The sequence below is a fragment of the Dendropsophus ebraccatus genome, chromosome 6 (genome assembly GCF_027789765.1).
Source record: "Dendropsophus ebraccatus isolate aDenEbr1 chromosome 6, aDenEbr1.pat, whole genome shotgun sequence".
Lineage (NCBI taxonomy): Eukaryota > Metazoa > Chordata > Amphibia > Anura > Hylidae > Dendropsophus > Dendropsophus ebraccatus.
The window spans coordinates 133730754-133754494 of NC_091459.1; the positions used below are offsets into that span (position 1 = coordinate 133730754).

A 23741-nucleotide genomic window follows, 5' to 3' on the forward strand; every position below is an offset into this window, starting at 1 on the left:
GCGATCCAGGATCATGGCGCTGGAACCGCGGAGGTAGGGGGACGTCATTGCCCTCATCCCCCTCCATAGGCAAAAAAAGCCCCCGAGCCCGGAATACCCCTTTGAATCTGCTGTGAATCTACCAATCAGAAAGATTCCACTATAGACCTTCCATGTACACGTACTCGGTGAAACACGAGACATGAGTATAAGGCCTAATGAGTTTGGTAAAGCTGTCTGCGTCCACAGCACTGCAGACACTGCAGCAGAGCGAGCAGTTACTGACATTGAGCAACAGCTGCAGCGCTACTGACACAGGCAGCTTCCCCTAGTGGCAGCAGAGGGGCTATGTCGCCCCTTACTGATGCCACTCAATGTAATTTTTATTTTCCCCTCATTTTTTCCATATATAATACAAAGTTATATGTCTTTAAAAATAAATAAATAAATACTCATTTGCCAGACTATCCCTTTAACTAAGGCTGGACTAATTTTTTAATCCTCTACTGAGTCTTGTAACACAGAACAGGATCTATTTCCTGTCTGGTCACATTGGTGTCATGGGATTCTTCTTTAACGCCTACTTGACAGATCCGGTGTGATTAGTTTTGTAACGCTCCTCTTCATTACTGTTATTTGAATAGCGCAGTAGGGGGGGACCAGGAAAATACAACTATTGTTCTGTAACCAGAGCATAACACAGCCTCAGGTTACTTTTTGTTTCCTTTTTCCTGATCCTTTTGTTCTGTCACCCTTTTCTTTTGCTGTACTTGATGAAACAAGGGATGGTCCGAACCGAGTTCGGTTCAGGTTCGTACGAACCCGATCCCTCGGTAATTATTCACCGCTGTCTGCCCGCTCCGTGCAGAGGGCGGATCCAGCGGGAGGACCGCCTGGAAAACTGGGACGCAGCCATAGCCATAGGCTGTATCCCAGTTTTCCAGGCGTTCCTCCCGCTGTATCCACCCGCTGCACAGAGCGGGCAGACAGCGGGAATCTGATGCCGAGCGTTCGGGTTCATACGAACCCGAACCTCGGAGGGTTCGGACCATCCCTAGATGGAACCTGTCACAGGCAACTCACACAGCAACTTTGCAGGATAGGTCCTGTGGGTCTATATGAGGGGCAGCACTGTGTATGGCCATAATATTTTTCACCTTTACGCAGGCTCCAGCTTTAACCTTAAAGGGGTTTTCCAGCATTAGAAACATGTCCACTTTATTCCAGAGTCAACACGACTCTTGTCTCGAGTTCAGGTCTGGTTTGCAGTTTAAGCTCCATTCATTTCAATAGAACGGAGTTGCAAAACCTGCACCCAATCTGACGACAAGAATGGTGCTGTTTTTGGCTGAAAGTGGCCATGGTTTACTAACGCTGGATAACCCCTTTAAAGAGGATGTACCATCAGGTGCATCCTCTTTAATCTGAACCACGGCTAGAACGGCGCCATCATGGGGAAGCTGGTGCCGAGGTCCCTTTTTTGAACTGCGGCCTGGTTCCCGTGTACGACGCCGTTCTATCCACAGGTATCGGGCCGGGGCTGAAGCACTGGAGGTAGGCCGGCCCGCCCCCAGTGGGAGGGAATTCCCTCCCCTCTATGACTCGCTCCATTTTCTGGAGGGTACTGTTACTGGAAGAAAACAGCTATGTTTTACTAAGTGTGCGTTAGAATATTCCATTAAGACTGACATATATTTCTCATTTTAGAAGGTTATTTCCCATCCAGAGTACAGGGGGATAACTAGCGGATTAGTAGCAAACCCCAACAGTTCAGAAAAGGTAGAAAAACTGTGCCCCCAAATGAAAGGTTGGCACTGCAAGTGCCTGTCCAGGGCTTTAGAACATTGCAGGGTGAGGAACTGCATCCCTGTGTTCATTGAATCAGTGTGGTAAAGCAGTTCGGGTCCATCGAATTAATCAGAGCTCACCTGTAATACCACACACAACCTGAGGACAGACATGGCGCTGCTTTTAGACAAGCCCTGGCTTACTCCCAAGTTCCGTAATACACAGACCCTATGGACAGGTAAGCACTGTAGTGGACTATTTCCCCATCCCGGCATCATGTGTCAGTATGATGCCGGGAGCAGGGAAAATGTTTATGTCTTTGTAGCACTGTAATGAAGCTACCGCGTAGCTGTGTCACTACAGTGCCGCAAACACTCAAACACTTTTCCAGCTCCCGACATCATACTGATACATGATGCCGGGTGGGGAAATAGTCCACTATAGCGCATAGCTGTCTATAGAGTCTGTGTTTCACTTCCTGCCTTACAAACAGAAGGTGATAAGTACTGGAAGACTTACAGTGTCACTGTCGTTTTATTTTTTTTTTTAAATCAATAGTACAGGCGATTTTAAGAAACTTTGTAATTGGGTTTATTAGGCAAATATGTCATTATCTGCATTCAAAAAGACTTTCCCCAGGTCCCCCCTCCCCCTCTCATCCACTGCTCATTATCAGGAAATCTCGACTCTTTTACATCAGTCAGGCCCTGTGTATCCTATGGAGAGGGGAGGGGGGAGATTAGTCGCCAGCAGAGAACAAAGAATTACACAGTGGGAGCTGTGTGAAAGCCGGTATTCAGAGGTCAGAGAGGTCAATTCTCCAGCTTATTAGATTAATGAATGCTGATATACAGGCTGCTAGGGCATGATGGGGAATAACAGGTTGGGGAGTAAGGATGTCCAAACTGAAGAGCATAGCACTATGGGGGATATTTATCAGACCCTGAGGAGCAGTAACCCATAGCAACCAATCAGATTCTAACTTTCACTTTGTAAAAGGCCTCTGAAAAAATGAAGGCTGGGATCAGGTTGCTATGGGCAACCGCTCACAGTATGACACAGCTGGATACACTTCTCCTCCTGGCTATACAGACACATCACAGAACACACCTGAAACTCCAGCCCGTATATAACAGGTGCGTCGTCCTCCATCCCGGCGCCACTTGTCACTGAAGTGTCAACACAGCAAGCCACAGCCTTGAAGTCAGTCTCCTATTTTGACTCACTAAGGCTTCCGTACAATCTCCTCTTCCCGTTTCCCAAGTAACTGTTCCGTGTAAATAAAGTTGATTGAATAGTGAGTTTTACTAGTACTGCGCACGCGCACTTGTGATTCACGCATGCGTAGAGGCGTCTGTAAGGAAAGTGCCGCATGCGCACTGCGGTTTTGGGGTTACGCCTGCGCAGTGAGTGCCGGTATCATCTGAGGGTGTCAGGAGGTGGGCGAGACCGGTGCTGGGTGTCAGGTGCGTCTTGTACTATGGCTGCCACTAGAATTGTGTTGTTATTCAGGTTTTATATGTTTGTTTGCATTGTGATGTTTATTAGTTTTATGTGTGTGTTTGTATACATTGAATGGATCTTGATTGACTATAGTATTGTCCAGAGCCTGTGCAGTCCTCTCACAATGTCATTATATCTGCTTGCTGTCATTGAACTGAATCCTTTTTGTTTACATTCAGTTGTGATCATATAAGACACAGTCCCTGTTCACATGAGACTATGATCCCATAATGCAGTGCTGTTTCTACAGTTATATAGTGATGCTGTGTTAGGCACTGTTCACACTGCTGTCAAAGGAGGCTCTCACTTTTGTTCTGACACAGAGCTGAACCCTATTATGGGTATAAGGGCAGGTATGGGGAACCTTCAGCCCTCTAGTAGTTGCAAAACTACATTTCCCATCATGCATGGACAGCCAAAGCGAAGCTTTGGCTGTCCAGACATGATGGGAATTGTAGTTTTGCAACAGGTGGAGGGCCAAAGGTTCCCCTGTTTATGTGTACCGGGTTTTCAAGGTCATGCATGGAGCCGCCCATGGGCCCCAGATGTACAGCACTATAACACGATAAGCTGTAGACTGCCACAATCAGGACATGTTTTCAGTCAATGACAGTAGCAGAGATTTGAATGATTAAAACACAAAGTATAGTGTATACCAGTGCCCCCTCCAAGCTGTGGCCCTCCAGCTCCTGTAATATTACAAATCCAGTCACGCTCATGCAACCATATGCTGTACGTTCTTTTAGTATTGCCACAGGTTGGGGAACATTAGAGTAAGGCCCTGTTCACACAGTTCACAAATGAAAAACTCTACACCGCGTCAAAAAAATCTCTGCCAGTTTTTTAGTGCGGAAACAATTCACACTCCTATGAGTTTCCGCGTAGGTTAACTCAATTGAAATCAACTGGAGGTATAAAATCTGCAGTGGTTGCAGAGTCTGCATGGTTTGTGAAGCAGTGGTCATGTATTCACTCTTGGGGTCCTCTGACACACAGATAGCTGACAGATTTATTGAAGCCAAAGCCAGGAACAGACTATAAAAAGAAAAGAAAGACTATAAAGGAAAGACTGAGATTTCTCCTCTTTTCAATCCTTCAAAAATCCGTCAGGTAAATCTCTCTGTGTAAAGGCACCATTAGGGTCCTATTACACGGCCCAATCATAAACTGTTAACGAGTTATCAGTTCTTGTTTACTTAACAATTACACAGGCTGACTATTGCTGCGTTAACACAAAGCGATAATTTTTATAACGATCAGCGTTTAGACGAATAAATCGCTAGAAAAATCGTTAGAAAAATTGTAAGAAAAATCGTTATTGCGATCGTTTTTAAGATCGCTTAAGCCCATCTTTCACATAGGGTGAATCTTTGAAAGACTGTTTACACGTAACGATCTGCAAATTTTTAACGAACGGCGATTTGAGAACATGTTCCTATGGGTAACAAATATAAACGGTTAAAATCCAATCCCACATGGCTTACAACCGAGGTTAGAAGGGCTATAAATGAGAAAAAAGGGGCATTCAAAAAATATAAATCAGAGGGGTCAGCTGTAGCATTTAAACATTACAAAGAAGTCAACAAAACCTGTAAAAATGTAATAAAAGCAGCAAAAATTCACAATGAAAGGCAGGTAGCTATAGAAAGCAAAAGAAACCCCAAAAAATTCTTCAAATATATTAATGCAAAAAAACCAAGGTCAGAGCATGTAGGACCCCTAAATAATGGCGACGGGGAATTAATAACTGGGGATCAGGAGAAAGCTGAGTTACTTAATGGGTTCTTCAGTTCTGTATATACAAAAGAGGATGGAGCTGTGGTGGGTGGGGCCAGTACTGAGGTGGGTGGGGCCAGTGCTGCTAACACATGTAATGTACTGAACTGGTTTACTATAGATATGGTCCAAGATAAATTAAACAAACTCAATGTAACCAAAGCTCCAGGGCCTGATGGATTGCACCCCAGAGTTCTTAGGGAACTCAGTTCTGTAATTTCACTACCCTTGTATGAAATATTCCGTGATTCTTTGCTTACTGGTATTGTGCCGAGGGACTGGCGTAAGGCAAATGTAGTACCGATCTTCAAAAAGGGCTCTCGAACTTCCCCAGGTAACTATAGACCCGTAAGCTTAACGTCCATTGTGGGGAAACTATTTGAGGGGCTTATAAGGGACTACATCCAGGAATATGTAGTGGCTAATAGTATTATAAGTGATAACCAGCATGGTTTTACTAAGGACAGAAGCTGTCAAACCAACCTAATATGTTTCTATGAAGAGGTAAGTAGAAGCCTGGATGGCGGCGCGGCTGTGGATATAGTGTACCTGGATTTTGCAAAAGCGTTTGACACAGTTCCTCATGGACGTCTGATGGGTAAGTTAAAGTCTATTGGTTTGGAAAATTTAATGTGTAACTGGATTGAAAACTGGCTTAATAATCGTACCCAGAGAGTGGTGGTCAATGATTCCTACTCCGAATGGTCCCCGGTAATAAGTGGTGTACCCCAAGGGTCAGTACTGGGCCCTCTTCTGTTTAACTTGTTTATTAATGATATTGAGAATGGAATTAACAGCAATGTTTCTATCTTTGCAGATGACACCAAGCTTTGTAGTACAGTACAGTCTATGGAGGATGTGCAGATGTTACAGGATGACTTAGACACACTGAGTGTTTGGGCGTCCACTTGGCAAATGAGGTTCAATGTGGATAAATGTAAAGTTATGCACCTGGGTACTAATAACCCACATGCATCATATGTCCTGGGGGGAGTTATTCTGGGAGAGTCACTGATGGAGAAGGATCTGGGTGTACTTGTAGATAATAGACTACAGAACAGCACACAATGTCAGTCAGCTGCTTCTAAGGCCAGCAGGATATTGTCATGCATTAAAACAGGCATGGACTCTCGGGACAGGGATATAATATTACCGCTTTATAAAGCTTTGGTGCGGCCTCATCTGGAGTATGCCGTCCAGTTTTGGAACCCGATTCATAAAAAGGATGTTCTAGAGCTGGAGAGGGTACAAAGACGGGCAACTAAACTAATAAGGGGAATGGAGCATCTTAGTTATGAGGAGAGATTAAAAGAATTACATTTGTTTAGTCTGGAGAAGAGACGTTTAAGGGGAGATATGATTAACTTATTTAAATATATAAATGGCCCCTACAAGAGATATGGGGAAAAGATGTTCCAGGTAAAACCCCCTCAAAGGACAAGAGGGCACTGCCTCCGCCTGGAGAAAAAAAGGTTCAATCTCCGGAGGCGACAAGCCTTCTTTACCATGAGAACTGTGAATCTGTGGAACAGTCTACCACAGGATCTGGTCACAGCAACAACAGTAGAGGGCTTCAAAACAGGGCTAGACAAGTTCTTAGAGCAAAATAATATAAATGCATATGTATAGAACCTATCACCCCTCTCCCTTCCCTGTATCCATCCCCTCCTTGGTTGAACTTGATGGACATGTGTCTTTTTTCAACCGTATTAACTATGTAACTATGTTGAAAGATCAAAATGAATGATTTCTCGCTCGTCGCTTGATCATTTGCTGCGTTTATACGGAGCGATTATTGCTCAAATGCGATCGTTATTGTAAAAATTCGAACGGTAATCGTTCCGTGTAATGTCTGTGTAGCCCTTACCTTTAGTGTAAAATAAGGAAGTATTACCTTACCACATTCCCGGGTGTCCTCGGGTCTTCCTTGGTCTCTGCAGCTCTGACTTCTGTTCTGGTATCTGCACTGCACACGGGAGCAGAAGACTGAGCTCCAGAGACCAGGGTATGCTCCAAGGACACCGGCTAAGGCCAGAGGACACCCAGGAACATTGTAAGGTAAGTTAAAGGGGTTATCCAGCGCTACAAAAACATGGCCACTTTCTTCCAAAGACAACCCCACTCTGGTCTCCAGCTTGGGCGGGGTTTTGCTGCTCAGTTCCACTGAAGTGAATAGAGCTTAATTGCAAACCGCACCTGAACTGGAGACAAGAGTCGTGTTGTCTCAAAGAAAGTGGCCATGTTTTTGTAGCACTGGATAACCCCTTTAATACTATTATTATTAATTATAATTATTATATAATTATTAATAATAATATTATTATTTTATACTACAATCATCAGCCGTCGGCCTTGCATTGCTATTACACGTAGTGATGCAAACCTATTGATCGTTTCATCAGCTGATTGTTCTATTTCACATAGCGATATTCGGCTGATTATGGCTCTATTTAACAGGGCCCTTAGTGTTGAGTGACCTTGCTGAACTGTTTGGGTTCGGCTTTATTTGGCGGTTTTGCCCCAGTTGGACGCATGTTCTCCTGCTTCTCCATGTAACTCTTCCGGTTGCATTTCAATTCCCCTTAATGTGATTAAGGGGAGGAACAGTGTACCTCTTATTTTTTTTGTTTTTCAGATCAGATTGTTTTTATTAACAGTATTTTCCACACACAAAAAGAGTGCCTTTTTTTGTTAAACATACAAACAAAACAGACCCCCCCATCCTCCCCCCACCCATCTTAAAGTACCAAACGTCCTCCCCCCCCCCCCCCCCCCCCCCCCGAACCAACTTCCCTATCACAAAGTGATAATAATAATTGTATGAAGGCAACAACATTGGTCAGGCTATACAAAGAAAAACTATTATCATAAAAATGAGATCATAAAGTGCAACTCTCCGCAGTGTCATCCATTAAAGAACAATAAGGCACAGTATCATGTTCAAAGACCTGGGTATGAGCCTCCCTAACTTGAGCCCAGCAGTCCAGTCAAGGCACCCACCATCAGGAGAACCCAGTCATCTACCGTATAGTACCTCTTCTTCCTCCCCTTGTCCCATCACGGCGAACAGTTGACGCAGCCTTGTCTGACAATGATAAGAGACCTCTTATTGTAGACATTATATCATTTACAGCACGTAACATCATCCTGCCACCATTTTGTTAGACTTGTCCGGCCTTACTGCATTTTTGTCAAGACTGCCATAATAAATTATGTTTTTTTAATGCAGGAGAAATGGAGAACCCTGATACCAGCCCCGAGAATGAGCTGCCTTCATCCAGTATTGCCACAGAATCTGACTCTACTATAACGGTAAAGTTTCCACAAACGAGTCCACTCGAAGAACAAGAGGAGATTCTCCTCCAAGATGAAACCATCGATCTTGATGCAGACACCTTTGGGTCGGAGGAGAACGTTACCCTGTCTGAAGACTCGGGTAACTTGCTGGACAAATTGAATGAGCAAATGATGGAAAGCGTCATCATCTCCGACTCTCCCAACGTCAGCGAGGACGATGCTGGAGACGTGGGCTGTTTACAAGACATTGTGGATGAAATAGACAGCAGCGATACGTTAGGACTTGAACAAGTGACGGAAGCGGAATATAAAGAACAAGTAGACAGCAAGACTAGTACGGAGCTTGACATCAGTCCTGAAGTCTCTGGGGCAGAGACAGTGACCATCAGCAATGACTTTATCCAGCCGCAGGATCTACCGGTGGTAAAAGAAGAAAACGTGGAAGTGAAGACGCTGTCACAAGGAGAGCACAAGGAAGAACTGGTTACTCCAGCTACCAAATCCTCTCCAGCAGCAGAGACCATCCCAGTCTGCACCATCTTCAGCCAGTCTAATTCTCAGCAGTCCTTCTTAGTGGCTGATGGCTTTGAGTCTCAGATGGTCAAATCTCCCAGTTTTACTACAGAGATGAGAAGTGCTCTTAAGACGCAAACCCAAGTCGTCCAGCCTAGTCCGAGCTTGAGCAACTTCTTCTCGGACAATGGCAGTACCAGTTCTCCAGCCGCAGACTTTTTTGATTCCTTTACCACTTCATCCACCTTTATCTCTGTCAGCAATCCAAACGCAGCTGCCCCCGAAAGGAGCCCAGCACCCATAACACCAGACACCAGCACTACCCAGGACCCGATTGGCTTCTATGTGGGGAATACCTCACTTGATACTAGTGGATCATCAGCGTCCGTGGAAGTACCTCAGTCTCCAAAGCCATTCTCACAGATCCATAGTGTGTTTGCTGGAAGTGATGACCCCTTTGCCACGGCTCTTAACATGAGCGAGATGGACAGGAGAAATGATGCCTGGCTTCCCTCCGAGGAGACAAGAAACATTCTTATTTCTGTAGCCACTCAACAGTACAATCCGGTGTTTATTGATAAGGAGAAGCTGACCATGCCGGGCTTGAAGTTTGATAATATCCAGGTAAGCTAACAGCCTCGAACGATAGAGTTTGGTCTTGCATCTCCAGTTGGAATATAATGGCAATATGGCAATGTATGCTGCCGCTATGGGCCTGATGGGGACAGCTGAGTTCTTTGCTCAGCTATCTTTAACAGACCCATAGACATGCATGCGTGACTGCTTAGTATTCTGGTGAAATGGATGGTGGGTCACGCATGCCATTGTTTCATTCATTTTCTGTGGGAGCTTCAGGGAACAGCTGAACATGTTTCCATGGTTCTTATATAGAATGAATGGAGCAGCTGTGAATGTCCAAGCTCCATTTTATTGGAAGACTGGGCTCCCAATTCTGGAGATTGTGTTGGACCCCCCCACGATTAGCTAGTTATCCCCAATCCTGTTGTTGATGGTCCGTATAGTCAGTATATACAGCCCTTACTATTTTGATATCTGTTATGGAGATTGCCCATTTTGTTGCTCTGGATTCAGGCCCCATGACCCCTCACCCATCTAGCTATCTAAACTATTGGGGTCTGGGCGTTTCATATTCTGTTCAGGTGTTCCCTCAACTTGAGCATGCCATAGCCTGGATCCATGTCTTCCAGGACTCCCTACGTCCACATCCAACTTCTTCGGTATTCAAATGCCGAACAATTGGACTCGAGCATGCTTAAGTTGTGTTCATCTCTAGTTGTGTGTCATTTGGCACTGCTCCAATCAACTTCCTGTAAATAGAACTTCACAGGAAAGTGGCCATGAGCCTAGAGGGACAGGAAATGGGAGCTTTAATTTTGGGAGCAAAAGCCAGCACATTGGGGCTGTATGATTTAAAGATGCGGACTCCGTTACAGGCCTTCCACATCCGTGTTCTGTGCGAAACACTAAACGTGTGAATGCGGCCTTATACTTCTTTTTTTTCTCAGAAAGAGGGCTAGGGCTGTTTTTCAGGGTAGATTTTGTTTTTGAAGAAACACTGTATGCCTCTATACTGTAGCCCCACTCTATAAGGTAGTTAGGCTCCTGTACCATATACCCCCAAATCCCCTCGCCCTCCGTTGTTCTTCCCCATATATTATACATCCCCCCCCCCCCTTCGCAGTTGTTCCCCCATACTGTATACACCCCACTCCACAGGTATTACCCATACTGTATACCTCCCTCCTTTTGCAGGTAGTCCCCATACTGTATACCTCCCTCCCCCCTCTGCAGTTGCCCACATGCCCTCCACCTGCCATATACAATGTCTCCTACTGTGCATCTTCTTACCCCTCCTGCCTCCCCTGCAGCTTGTGTTGAGTGGGTGGGGGGCGGAGCATAAAAAGTCATGCCCTGATTGGCTGATGGGATCTGGACAGTTTATTACACGGGGTTATGTATGGAGTAGGGCTTATATTTCAAGCCTTCTCCAAAAAGCCTAGAAAATGAAGCTTGGTCTTATTTTAGGGGTAGGTCTTATTTTTGGGGAAAAACGGTATGACTTATCACATCATCATTTTAAGTGGATTTCCCTCTTAAATCCGATAATACAAAGGCATTTTTGTAAGTGTATATAGTCTGCTGTATGGCTATGATATATACATGTAGATCAATAGCAGACCTTGTTAGGCTTCACCTCTCAGCCACTTTCTAAGCAGAAGACCCTTGATGACATCATATTGGGAATTACCTCTATCCACACTCTATACACAGCTGCGGGATTGTACTGCCAGCGGCTGTGTCTCCCCCCATACACGTGCCCGCACACAAGCATTGATGGGTTATGAATGGTTGCAGCTTTCTTTCCCATTTGTGCCGTGGACCAGGGTGGATCAGCGGATCGATCGCTCAGGGGGCTACATCCTGGAAGGCGTTTTCTCCAATGACAAGGCCTTTAATTGAAAACAACGTTCTATTTCTACTATCAGTACTTGTATTTTTTAACCCCTTAGCAGCCACTATCCAATTCCAAGGCTTTTAAAAGAATGTTGTGTTTTTTTCATTATAAATAGGGGCTGCAAATTTGTCCTGTACCAGCTGAAGAGGTAAGAGCCAGGACTGGCAGTACCCCTGATCAGAACAGCTTAAAGTGCCATGGTCAGTAGTGACTGTGGCACCCAAGTGGTTTAACAAAGCATAAGGGGTTCTTTTTGTAAGCCTGACTGCACACATCACACACAATGAAGGGGTGCTGAATGGAGATGAGAAAACCTTGTGTCTTTCCAAACCCATGCTTGTGGCATTTAAAGGGACCATGTTCCCTCCAAAACACCCACTAAACTTAAAGTGACCCTGTCGTTTAAAATATTTTTTGCAGAAATCAATAGTACAGGCGATTTTAAGAAACTTTGTAATTGGGTTTATTAGCCAAAAAATGCATTTTTATCATGAAAAAGCAGTTTGAAGCTCTCCCCCCTGTCTTCATGGTTGTCTATAGAGATGGGAGGGGTGGAGGGAGATGAGACACCAAAACAGGACAACAAATTAAATTTACAGCTAAATCACCGGCTATCTCCTCTGAAGTCAGCACTGACCTCTCTGACCTCTGAATACCGGCTTTCACACAGTTCCCACTGTGTAACCCTTTGTTCTCTGCTGGTGACTAATCTCCCTCCTCCCCCTCCCCTCTCCATAGGTTACACAGAGCACGTCTGATGTAAAAGAGTTGAGATTTCTTGATAATTAGCAGTGAAGGAGAGAGAGGAGGGGGGGGACCTGGGGAAAGGCTTTTTGAATGCAGATAATAGCACATTTGCCTAATAAACCTAATTATAAAGTTTCTTAAAATCGCCTGTACTATTGATTTTTGGGGGGGAAAAAAGAAAAAAGACAGTGATACTTTAAAGTGCCATGGTCAGTAGTGACTGTGGCACCCAAGTGGTTTAAGAAAGCATAAGGGGTTCTTTTTGTAAGCCTGACTGCACACATCACACACAATGAAGGGGTGCTGAATGGAGATGAGCAAACCTCGTGTCTGTCAAAACCCAAGCTTGTGGCATTTAAAGGGACCCTGTCGCCTCCTAAACACCCACTAAACTTATGAGTAGATTATATATCAGGAGAGTATACAACACTGATTCTATATCTGCAATTTTTATCTTTCTACGCACTTGCATTCCTTTGCTTTAATGAGGGAGTCTAAAGACCCTGTTACATGGAGCGATTATTGTTTAAAAATTCACTATAGCGATCGATCGCCAGTAAAAACTAGCGATTTTGTAGCAAGCGATTCTGAGGTTATTACATTCACAGATTACTGTCGTAAACGATTGTTTTTACGGCATTATATGATCGCTATTCGTTCCTCAGGACGACCCACACAGCATGATTTATTGGCGAACAACCTATTACACGAACAGATATGTGAACGATCGGTGAACTATTTTTTAATGATTTTTAATGATTAACGATAAACGATGGCAAACAAGATTTATAGTTGACCTAAAATCGTTCACCATATTACACAGAACGATAGTCATTAGTTACGGTCGTTACATCCCTTACAAGGGTGACATACAAAGGAGTAGAAAGCTACAAATTACAGATTTGGAATCCGCATCCTTTATTCTAATTGCAGATGGATTAAGTTTAGGGTTTTGAAGAGGGAGGATTGAAGGTGACAGAGTCCCTTTAAATACCAGTGGCTAAAGGCCCAAGGGAGTCTTGGAGAACATGGATACAGCCTATGGCCTATGGCTGTATCCATATTTCCCAGGCAGCCTTAGGGGCCTGTTCCACAGGAGCGATAATCGGCCGAATTGGCCCCATTCGGCTGATTTTTTTTCCCGCTCCTTGGAATAGAGAGAACGATCAGCCGATGATCATGCCATTGGCTGATCGTTCATTTAGGTTCACACCTAAAATCGTCGTTCGCCACCAGTGCATCGCTACGATTGAATAGTGGTGCGCGACTATTTCAGCAGAACCATACATTACCTGTCCGGGCTGCAGGTCTTCTTCTCCCGGTCCCGCACCGCAGCATCGGCTTCGGAGCGGGGCTTTCTGAACTGCAGCCTGGACAGCCCTTGTATTACGATCATCGGGCCGTGGAATAAGCCCAGTAAACGAGCGCCGATCTAGCAGATGGTGAATACCTAAAGGGAAAAAGAAAAGAAGGGGGGGGGGGATATATATTTTTATTTATGTTTCACGTTTTTTTGTGCTTTTGTCTCAAAAAGTTCTATATACCCTAAAATAGTATAAAGAACAAAAAAAGTTTATATTGACCTTTTTTGTTCTTTTGTCTCAAAAAGTTATATATACCCTAAGGCTATGTTCACACATCATATCTTTTCGTAAAAGTACGGCTGTTGTTGCAATCTGCAACAACAGCCGTACTTTTTGCAAAAAGATAAGTTGCCCAGTCTTTTATGGAATCCAGGTCGGAGCGTATGCACATGGTATATGATCTCTCATGGCGCCGTAGAAAACTGACATGTCAGTTTTCTGCGGCCACTATTCACTGAATAGCGGGCGTAGAAAACCCTGTCAGTGCACACTATGAAGTGAGTGACCGCTCGCTCCATAGCGTGCAGTGAAGAGTCCTGAAGCGGGTGCGCACGGATGTGCCAAGATCACCAAGCCGGTACTGCAGTACCAGCCGGGATGTTCTTTTCAGAGACCAGCCGTTCCGTGACCCGCCACGTCCGGTCTCTTACATAGTCTGCACATAGCCTAATAAAGTGTGTATAAAATATATATATAATATAGTATAAAAAGGCAATGAACAAAATAGTGAATATATATATATATATATATATATATATATATATATATATATATATATATATATATATATAAATAATTAAATATATATATTATATATATATATATATTTAATTATTTTTATATATATATATATATATATATATATATATATATATATATAATTTTTCACTTTTTTTGTTCTTTTGTCTCAAAACGTTATATATACCCTAAAATAGTATAAATGATATCTTTAATGTGTTCTGCAAAAACAAACGATTGGTCGGCCAGAAACAGGCCGGTCCTTAGGGGGTTAAGCGAGACGGCTGTGTCCGGCTCCTATAAGACAGCCGTGTCCTTGTAGCTTATTATTTATGAGCGGCCTCGGTATAGGTCAGCGGCCCTGTAATCCCGCACAGTAGTTATTACCAGTAATGTGGCGTTCCCGTATTGTGTCAGGGTCATCATGTCCCGCCGACGTTTTATAATGTCACTTATGTTATCATTACGCTATAATTCCTGTCTCAGGCTCTAAGGGCCGGCCGGGCAGCAATATTGCAGAGACTATTTTCAGCCTGGGGTGAATTGTGACACTGAAGCCTTGTGATACGGGCTGAAAGTCCGGATGAGTATATGTTTGTACAGGAATCGATTTGTCGCCCACCGTTACTTATTGTTACAAATTGCACCACCCAGGTTATTGAACAAGCAAAATCACGGCTTATAGCCTATAGAGGGAAAATGTCCGCCAGGCTGGAGCCTCTGCAATCTTCTCCCCGCTGAGATGACTAGACAATGAGGGGGATGAAAATTATGGCCGCCGCATGCTGGTTATCACATGTGTAATATCTCTTTAAAGATATGGTGGGGGTAGGCGCATGCATTGTTCTTCTCTTCCCTGCCTGAAGGGCCACAGATTGCTTCCTCCTAATCGGGGCAAGAAGTCCACCCTGTGGTCAGTCACCTCGGGAAGGGTAGAAGCAGTAAGATGATGCCATGTAGGAGATGGCTCCACCTTGTCCTCCTGAGCAGTAAGGTTCCTAGTCTGCTAGTGTAGCTGTGTCTGTGGATGTACAGGCAATTTTAAAAAACTTTGCATTTGAATTTATTAGCCGAAAAATACATTTTTATCATGAAAAATCAGTTTGAAGCTCTCCCCCCTGTCTTCATTGTTCTCTTATGGACAGGGGAGGGGTGGAGGGAGACAAGGCACCAAAACAGGACAACAGAAAGTTAATTTATACCTATGTCGCCTACTATCTCCTTTGAAGTCAGCACTGACCTCTGAATACTAGTTTTCACACAGGTCCCACTGTGTAATCATTTCTTCTCTGCTCTCTACTGCCGACTAATCTCCCTCTTCCATAGGTTACACAGGAGCACGTCTAATTCAACAAGATGTGATTTCCTGATAATGAGCAGTGGATGAGAGAGAGGGGGGGGGGGAGTCTTTTTGAATGCAGATAATGGCATATTTGCCTAATAAACCCAATTACAAAGTTTCTAAAAATCGCCTGGACTATTGATTTCTGAAAAAAAAACAAAAAACGACAGTGACAATTTAACATTCTTTTTTGACGCTATTCCTGCTTGCTGTCATGGACTACATTGTATCTCCTGTTTCTGACCACAGAGCTGTGATACCTGCCCTTACCTGTTTACCTGTCTTTCACCACAAACATTTCTGCTCATAATAACATAGGCTAGTACCCATGGTACTCTTACACCTCTGTCTTGTTGGCCACTTCTAATGGTAGCGACCAAGTGGTCTCTTGCATCAAAGTTTCACCATGTAAGGGTGAAAACTAGGGGCCATTCAGATAACTTCTGACCCTCTGTTGCGTATAATGAATTTTCGACTTTCCAGATCAGCCCTATCCTTTTGTTTTCTAACACATCAGGACCCTTTTACTGTCCTTAACACATCACAATAAGGAGTGCCGATCAACAACATTGGTGTTCTTTTACAAAGCCTTAACCCCTTAAGGACAGAGCCAATTTCGATTTTTGCGTTTTAGTTTTTTCCTCCTTGTGCTTAAAAGGCCATAGCACTTGCATTTTTCCACCTAGAGACCCACATGAGCCCTTATTTTTTGCGTCACTAATTGTACTTTGCAATGACAGGTGGAATTTTTGCATAAAGTACACTGCGAAACCAGAAAAAAATTCAAAGTGTGGTGAAATTGAAAAAAAAAATGCATTTTGTTTATTTGGGGGAAATGTGTTTTTACGCCATGTGTTTTTACCTGGGGTAAAACTGACTTGTTATATATGTTCTTCAAGTCGTTACGATTAAAACGATATGTAACATGTATAACTTATATTTGTTGACAATGGTTTAAATTTTTTACAGGCCATCAGATACAATATATGTCACTTAAAACCGCTTCATTCCCAGGCTTATAGCGCTTTTATCCTTTGGTCTATGGGGCTATGTGAGGTGTCATTTTTTGCGCCATGATATGTTCTTTCTATCGGTACCTTGATTGCGCATATACGACTTTTTGATCGCTTTTTATTAAAATTTTTCTGGATTTGATGCGACCAAAAATGCGCAATTTTGCACTTTGGGATTTTTTGGCGCTGACGCCATTTACCGTGCGAGATCAGGAATGTGATTAATTAATAGTTCGGGCGATTACGCACGCGGCGATAGCAAACATGTCTGTTTATTTATTTACTTTTATTTATAACCTGGGAAAAGGGGGGTGATTCAGACTTTTATTAGGGGAGGGGGATTTTTACTATTAACAACACTTTTTTTTTTTTTACTTTAACACTTATACTAGAAGCCCCCCTAGGGTTAGGGTTATTCCCCCTGGGGTTAGGGTTATTCCCCTAGGGGACTTCTACTATAAGTGATCTGATCTCTCATAGAGATCTCTGCAGCATAGATATGCTGCAGAGATTTATGAGATCGGCACTCGTTTGCTTTCGGCTGCTGCAGCCGGAAGTAAACGAGTGCCGAGCCGGGGACGGCGCCATCTTGGAGCGGTCCCCGGCCGGCTTCAGAAACGGAGATCGCTCCTCCGGGATAACATCCCGGAGGAGCGATCTCCGCCACTAGACACCAGGGAACAGCTGAATCCGGTAATCGGATGCAGCTGTCATGTTTGACAGCTGCATCTGATTACTGTATTAGCGGGCACGGCGATCGGACCGTGCCCACTAATACCTACGGTCCCGGGCTACAAGCGGCACCCGGGACCGCCGGGGTTCAAAGAGGGGTCGCCGCGCGGCCCCGCTCTGAACGTCCTTACCGGCATCAGGGCGTAAATATACGCCCGATGTCGTTAAGGGGTTAACAAGGTTCAATCAATCATGCATAACGATTGTTGGGTCATTGGCACAGTCTATTCACTTTATCACAGCCAGTGCACATTTCCGTTTTCACGGGAAGACGTGCAGCCGACTAATGATGGTTGCACAAAACATGCGGTCAGCTGTATAATTAGTGAACTTGGTGAACGTTCAGGTTTGGCAATGTTCGTCCAAACCCGAAAACTCGGCATTTGACTCCCGGGGTCTGGAGAAGTTGGGGACCGTTCTTGGGAGTCATGGAAAACATGGATACACCTAGCTCTATCAATGTCTTCCTGGCAGCCTTAGGGCTGCATCCAACTTCTCCAGATGCTGGGAGTCAAATGCAGAGTTTTCGGGTTTGAACGAACATTGCCAAACCTGAACGTTCACAAAGTTCACTCAACACTTTGGACTAACAAGGGGATAACATTTATTGGTGGTACCCCCACCAATCCAGAGAAAGGGGATGCAATAGCCCCACAGTGATGCACGCACAGCCGACTCTCCATTCATCCTCTGTGGGGCCCACAAGTGATCCATTCACTGTGGGGTCAACAAGCGATGGGTTCAGACTGCTCGCACCCACACTTATCCCAGTTGCCTGCTGTGAATGGAGCGCTTGTGGGTCCCACAGAGAATGCATGGAGCTGTGGCCGCGTATGCACACTCAGTGCTCCATTCACAGCGAGGCAATTCCATCCCCATTGTCGGGATTGGTAGGATTACCAACTATCAGCTTACTATCCCCATCCTATATAGGGGATAACAACCCCAGATGAGATTATCCCTTTAAGCCACCACCAGAGCACCGTCTCATACTGTCATGTACATGGAGTGATAGCTGTTTGGCTGACCTTTGGCTTGACGCCTTTGACTCACAAAGTGATCTAGTGGGAACTTGATCTAATCTTTCTTTGCATTTAGGTTGTTCACATCTTCAAATGAGTAATCAGGCTGAAATCTTTTTCTTTCTAATCAGCTGGTTTCTGAAAGTTATATAGATTTGTAATTTACTTCTATTTAAAAATCTCCAGTCTTCCCATACATATCAGCTGCTGTATGTCCTGCAGGAAGTGATGTATTCTTTCCAGTCTGACACAGTGCTCTCTGCTGCCACCTCTGTCCATGTCAGGAACTGTCCAGAGCAGGAGAGGTTTTCTATTGAGATTTGCTACTGATCTGGACAGTTCCTGACATGGACAGAGGTGGCAGCAGAGAGCACTGTGTCAGACTGGAAAGAATACACTACTCCCTGCAGGGCATACAGCAGCCAATAAGTATGGGAACACTGGAGATTTTTAAATAGAAGTAAATTACAAATCTATATAACTTTCTGAAAACAGTTGATTTGAAATAATAAAAAAAATAATAATAATTTCACCGGAGTACCCCTTTAAGAGCAATGATTCATTTATTTTATTTTGTATAGACGCAGTCTTTCGGTGAGTAAATGAAGTGTAATATTGTGAGTGACAGTGATAAACTGATGGGGGCAGAGACTGTCTGGCACTTCCCAAGCTGTTTATATATAAATTCTGCCGCACCGTCTCATACTGTCATGGAATACACTTCTTAAACTCTTTATATAGCGGGAGAAAAGTTTCTGTCAGCAAGTTTCCCGATGTCGCCTGTCACCTGAAAAAGCTCAGATTCTCCCGTCACAGGGAAACTTCTGCTTGGCTGGAACTTCTGCCTACAGATGCTGTAAGGGGCTGCTGAGAATCCATAGACGTGTGAATGGTGACGGCTCAGACACTTATTATATGCTCTGTACTGGGGGAGATTCATCCAACATGGTGTAAAGTGAAACTGGCTCAGTCGCCCCTAGCAACCAATCAGATTCCACCTTTCATTCCTCACAGACTCTTTGGAAAATTAAAGGTGGAATCTGATTGGTTGCTAGGGGCAACTGAGCCAGTCTCACTTTACACCATGTGTGATAAATCTCCTCCTCTGTGTGTATCTCTGTAGCGGTATTAACTAGGGATGAGCGAATTTACAGTAGGAACAAAGGCCGGAAGCTTCTTAGGCTGTGACACTCCTGGTGCCGGGAAAAGCTGGATCCAGTCCTGGGAAACTGGTAGAAGTGGATCCAGCTTTTCCTGGCACCAGGGGCAGAACGGCACAGACTTCAAAGCCTGCAGCCTGACAATCTGCCAGCCGATCCTGGATTTAGTTCTTTCCAACTGTAAATTCGCTCATCCCTAGTATTGAAGGGATTGTTCACCAAAACATTTTTTCTTTCAAATCAACTGGTGTCAGAAAGCTTTATAGATTTGTAATCTACTTCTATTAACAAATGTCGAGCCTTCCAGTACTTATCGGCTGCTGTATGTCCTGCAGGAAGTGGTGTCGTCTTTCCAGTCTGACACGGTGCTCTCTGCTGCCACCTCTGTCCACGTCAGGAACTGTCCAGAATAGCAGCAGCAAATCCCCATAGAAAACCTCTCCTGCTCTCCAGATTGTGAAGAATACACCACTTCCTGCAGGACTTACAGCGGATAAAAAGCACTGGAAGACTAGAGATTTTTTGATAGAAGTAAATGACAAATCTAGGCACCAGAAGATTTTAAATAAAATATGTTTTGGTGAACTACACCTTTAACTTTTAACTAACCACACAACAAAAAATAGGCTACTTTGATTGATCATTATGTGAAATATTTCAGTGGATCTTTTTTTTTACGTTCTGTTCACATTTTCATTGGAGGCTCCATGTGTAGCTTCACTATAAGATTCCATCACATCTAATTTATGCAGAGGAGCTTTCCTCTAAGTTTTTAAAAGTTTGCTCCATACTGCCACCTGTTGGAGGTAGCATCCCTTCAAATCCACATTCCAGTACTGTACATTATAACCTATGCTGCTTAAACATTTTGAGGTTGTGCTGAATGTATCTCTCATGTATATCATTGTTGTATCTACAACTATACTATAAATAAATGAGTGCTGCGTCGCTAACATTGTATAGACTTAGGGCCCTATTCCACCGGACGATTATCGTTCAGATTATCGTTAAATTGTTCGAATCTAAACGATAATCGTTCGGTTGAAAAATGCAGTTAACGATTAACGACCGAACAAGAAATCGTTGATCGCTTTATAAAGGCCCTATTCCACGGAACGATTATCGTTCGTATTCGGCCGATATCGGCCGCTACGGACGATAATCTTCCCGTGGAATAGAGTGCAACGATCAGCCGACATCGTTCATGTCGGCTGATCGTTGCAGTCGCTTGTTTTTCAACATGTTGAAAAACAAGCGACTGATATAGCAGCGATCTGCTGCCGTCGCTCCGTTGAATAGGAGCATTGGCAGCAGATGCTGCTATATCCTATGGGCTGCCCGGACGATCAGCGATCCCCCGGGCAGCCCCCCCGCAGCTCCCCGCCGCCCCTCCCGCACTCACCCGTTTGCTGCAGCCGCGCTGAATAGCTGCGGCAGCAAGCAGGGAACGAGGAGCAAACGAGCGCTGAGAGCGCTCGTTTGCTCCTCTGACGACCAGTGGAATAGGGGCATAAGACCTGGACCTATTTTTATCGTTGCTCGTTCGCAAAACGTTCGCAAATCGTTCACATTTAATAAGACGTCGTTCAGTCGTTCGCAATAGATACGAGCGCAATAGCGAATAAATAGCGAAGAAAAACGATCGCAATTACGATCATAAGTAACGATTATCGTTCCATGGAAATGAGTGAACGTTTTCAGGTCTTTTGCAATAGCGGTCGTTTGAGATCGTTAATCGTTAACGATTATGCAAACGATAATCGTCCGGTGGAATAGGGCCCTTATGCTTCATTGCTCAAATAAATAAATAAATAAATAAAAACAGTGTTTGACCCATAAGGAGCCTTGGAACATGCCGAGCCAAAATCCCTCCAAGAAGGAAAAGTTACCCATTCTAATGGGAAGAATAGCGGAAGATGCAGCTCTGTTCTTTCTGTAAAACAGTCTGCATGATGGAGCCCGACGTATACCGGTATAGACTGATGTTATATCATGTGAATACTGAATGTGTTTTACCTATTCCAGGTCGATGCAGTGAGGGAACTTATGCTGCGCTTCTTGGGTGAACAGGCTGCCATGAAAAGACAGGTCCTCACCGCCAACTCCGTAGAACAGACCTTCCTGGGCCTCAAACAGCTTCTTGTAAGTATATAACTTGTTAATACTCACCCATTCAGGCAAAAAAGAGGTACTATTTTAAAAATCTCCAGTCTTCAAGTACTTATCAGCTGCTGTATGTTCTGCAGGAAGTGGTGTTTTCTTTCCAGTCTGACACAGTGCTCTCTGCTGCCACCTCATCTGTGTCAGGAACCCTCCAGAGCTCCATGTTGCTTAAATGAAGTACAAAGTTTTGGCGTTTAGTTTCCTAGTATAGCACCACCTAGTGTTCAGTATATAGCTGTGTACCAATTTCTCTTCTAGGCTGAGGTCAGAGGACACACATGCTCAGCTCTTCTCCATACAGCCAGGTTTCTGTGTAATGATCGCTGCATTGCAGCCAATAGCAAAGGATAGGCCTAGAAAGAGGAGAGCGGAGTAATGTATAGGGTAGATGATAGGCCTAGAAAGAGGAGAGCAGAGCAATGTATAGGGTAAAGGATAAGCCTAGAAAGAAGAGAGCAGAGTAATGTATAGGGTAGATGATAGGCCTAGAAAGAGGAGAGCAGAGTAATGTATAGGGTAAAGCAGTGATTTTCAACCTTTTTTGAGCCGCGGCACACTTTTTATACTTAAAAAGTCCCGGGGCACACCACCAACCAAAATGGCACAAAATGACACTAAAACAGTACATATTATACATATAGTTAATAATATAGATTCTAAATGTATTTATACTCACTCAGTGTGAAACCTGGGCCTGTTTTCCTCTCCCCCCTGTGCTTCCCTTCACCATACTTCTCCCCCCTACTTCTCTCCTGTGCTTCTCTCCCCCATGTTTCTCTCCTGTGCTTCTCTCCACCATACTTCTCTCCCCCATGCTTCTCTCCCCTGTGCTTCTCTCCACCATACTTCTCTCCTGTGCTTCTCTCCCCCATGCTTCTCTCCACCAAACTTCTCTCCCCCCCTGCTTCTCTCCCCCCTGCTCCTCTCCCCTGTTTCTCCCCCAACCCCATGTTTCTCTCCCCCATGCTTCTCTCCCTGTCTCTCCCCCATGCTTCTCTCCCCCATCCCCATGTTTCTCTCCCCCATGCTTCTCTCCCTGTCTCTCCCCCCATGCTTCTCTCCCCCATCCCCATGCTTCTCTCCCCCATGTTTCTCTCCCCCATCTCCAGGTTTCTCTCCCCCATCTCCAGGTTTCTCTCCCCCATCCCCAGGTTTCTCTCCCCCATCCCCAGGTTTCTCTCCCCTATTGTTTTCTCCTGTTTCTCTCCCCCATCCCCAGGTTTCTCTCCCCTCCTTCCTCCTCCGAGATGGTCGCCGCTGCTGTCCGCCTCACCTACTGGCTGCTCGTAGGGCCCGGAATGTGCTCCTCCAATCCAACCAGCGGAGACCGGGAGCGTGCTGCGCGCTCCCGGTCTCCGCTGGTTGGATTGGAGGAGCACGTCTGGGCGCTACAGGCGGCCAGTAGGTGAGGCGGACAGCAGCAGCGGGGCGATCTGCAGGGGCACCATAGTTTGGGGAACTTTCCCCGCGGCACACCCGACCTTGTGTCGCGGCACACTAGTGTGCCACGGCACACTGGTTGAAAATCACTGGGGTAAAGGATAGGCCTAGAAAGGGGAGAGCAGAGTGATGTATAGGGTAAAGGATAGGCCTAGAAAGAGGAGAGCAGAGTAATGTATAGGGTAGATGATAGGTCTAGAAAGAGGAGAGCAGAGTAATGTATAGGGTAGAGGAAAGGCCTAGAAAACGGAAGGCACAGAAATATATCAGGTTGTGGACAGGTCTAGGAGGAGCACAGAGTATTGTAGACAGGTCTTGGAGCAGCATGCAGTGATGTAAAAGGCAGCATAGGGCAGGTCTAGAAGGGAGAGTTCACAATAAAGGAGAAAGTAGAAGGCATGTCTATGAGGGGTGTAAAGTAAGGTACAAGGAAAGGTCTAGAAAAAGGAGTCCAAAGTAATGGAGAAGGCAGGACAGGTCTAGAAAAGGGATCACAAAATAATGAAAGCAGGACAGGTCTAGAGGGAGGAGCACAGAGTAATGGAGAAGACAGGACAGGACTAGTAGAAGTACAGAGTAATGGAGACAAGAGGAGAGATCTAGAGGGAGGAGCATAAAGTAATGGAGAAAACAGGACAGGTCTAGAAGAGAAGCACAGTGTAATGGAGAAGACTGGACAGATCTAGAG

At 44.7% G+C, this 23741-nt stretch overlaps 2 protein-coding genes across 3 annotated transcripts in view; one reads left to right on the forward strand and one right to left on the reverse strand.

Moving 5' to 3' along the window:
• The window catches only part of EIPR1 (EARP complex and GARP complex interacting protein 1), a 165245-nt gene extending 162191 nt beyond the window's left edge, over positions 1 to 3054 (reverse strand). The window contains exon 1 of one of the 2 annotated variants that reach the window (XM_069973049.1): positions 2878 to 3054. Coding sequence is in view for 1 of the 2 variants with exons in the window: in XM_069973050.1 (XP_069829151.1) it covers positions 2878 to 2919 (42 nt within the window). In the remaining variant the exon portion in view is untranslated. The remainder of the gene's footprint in view (positions 1 to 2877) is intronic. The other variant, XM_069973050.1, reaches the window with a different exon arrangement.
• A 107-nt stretch (positions 3055 to 3161) lies between these two features.
• TRAPPC12 (trafficking protein particle complex subunit 12) overlaps positions 3162 to 23741 on the forward strand; it is a 103013-nt gene continuing 82433 nt past the window's right edge. Inside the window, exons 1-3 of the mRNA XM_069974066.1 lie at positions 3162 to 3233; positions 8276 to 9480; positions 21476 to 21592. Coding sequence (XP_069830167.1) covers positions 8281 to 9480; positions 21476 to 21592 — 1317 coding nt within the window. The 5' untranslated portion in view covers positions 3162 to 3233; positions 8276 to 8280. The remainder of the gene's footprint in view (positions 3234 to 8275; positions 9481 to 21475; positions 21593 to 23741) is intronic.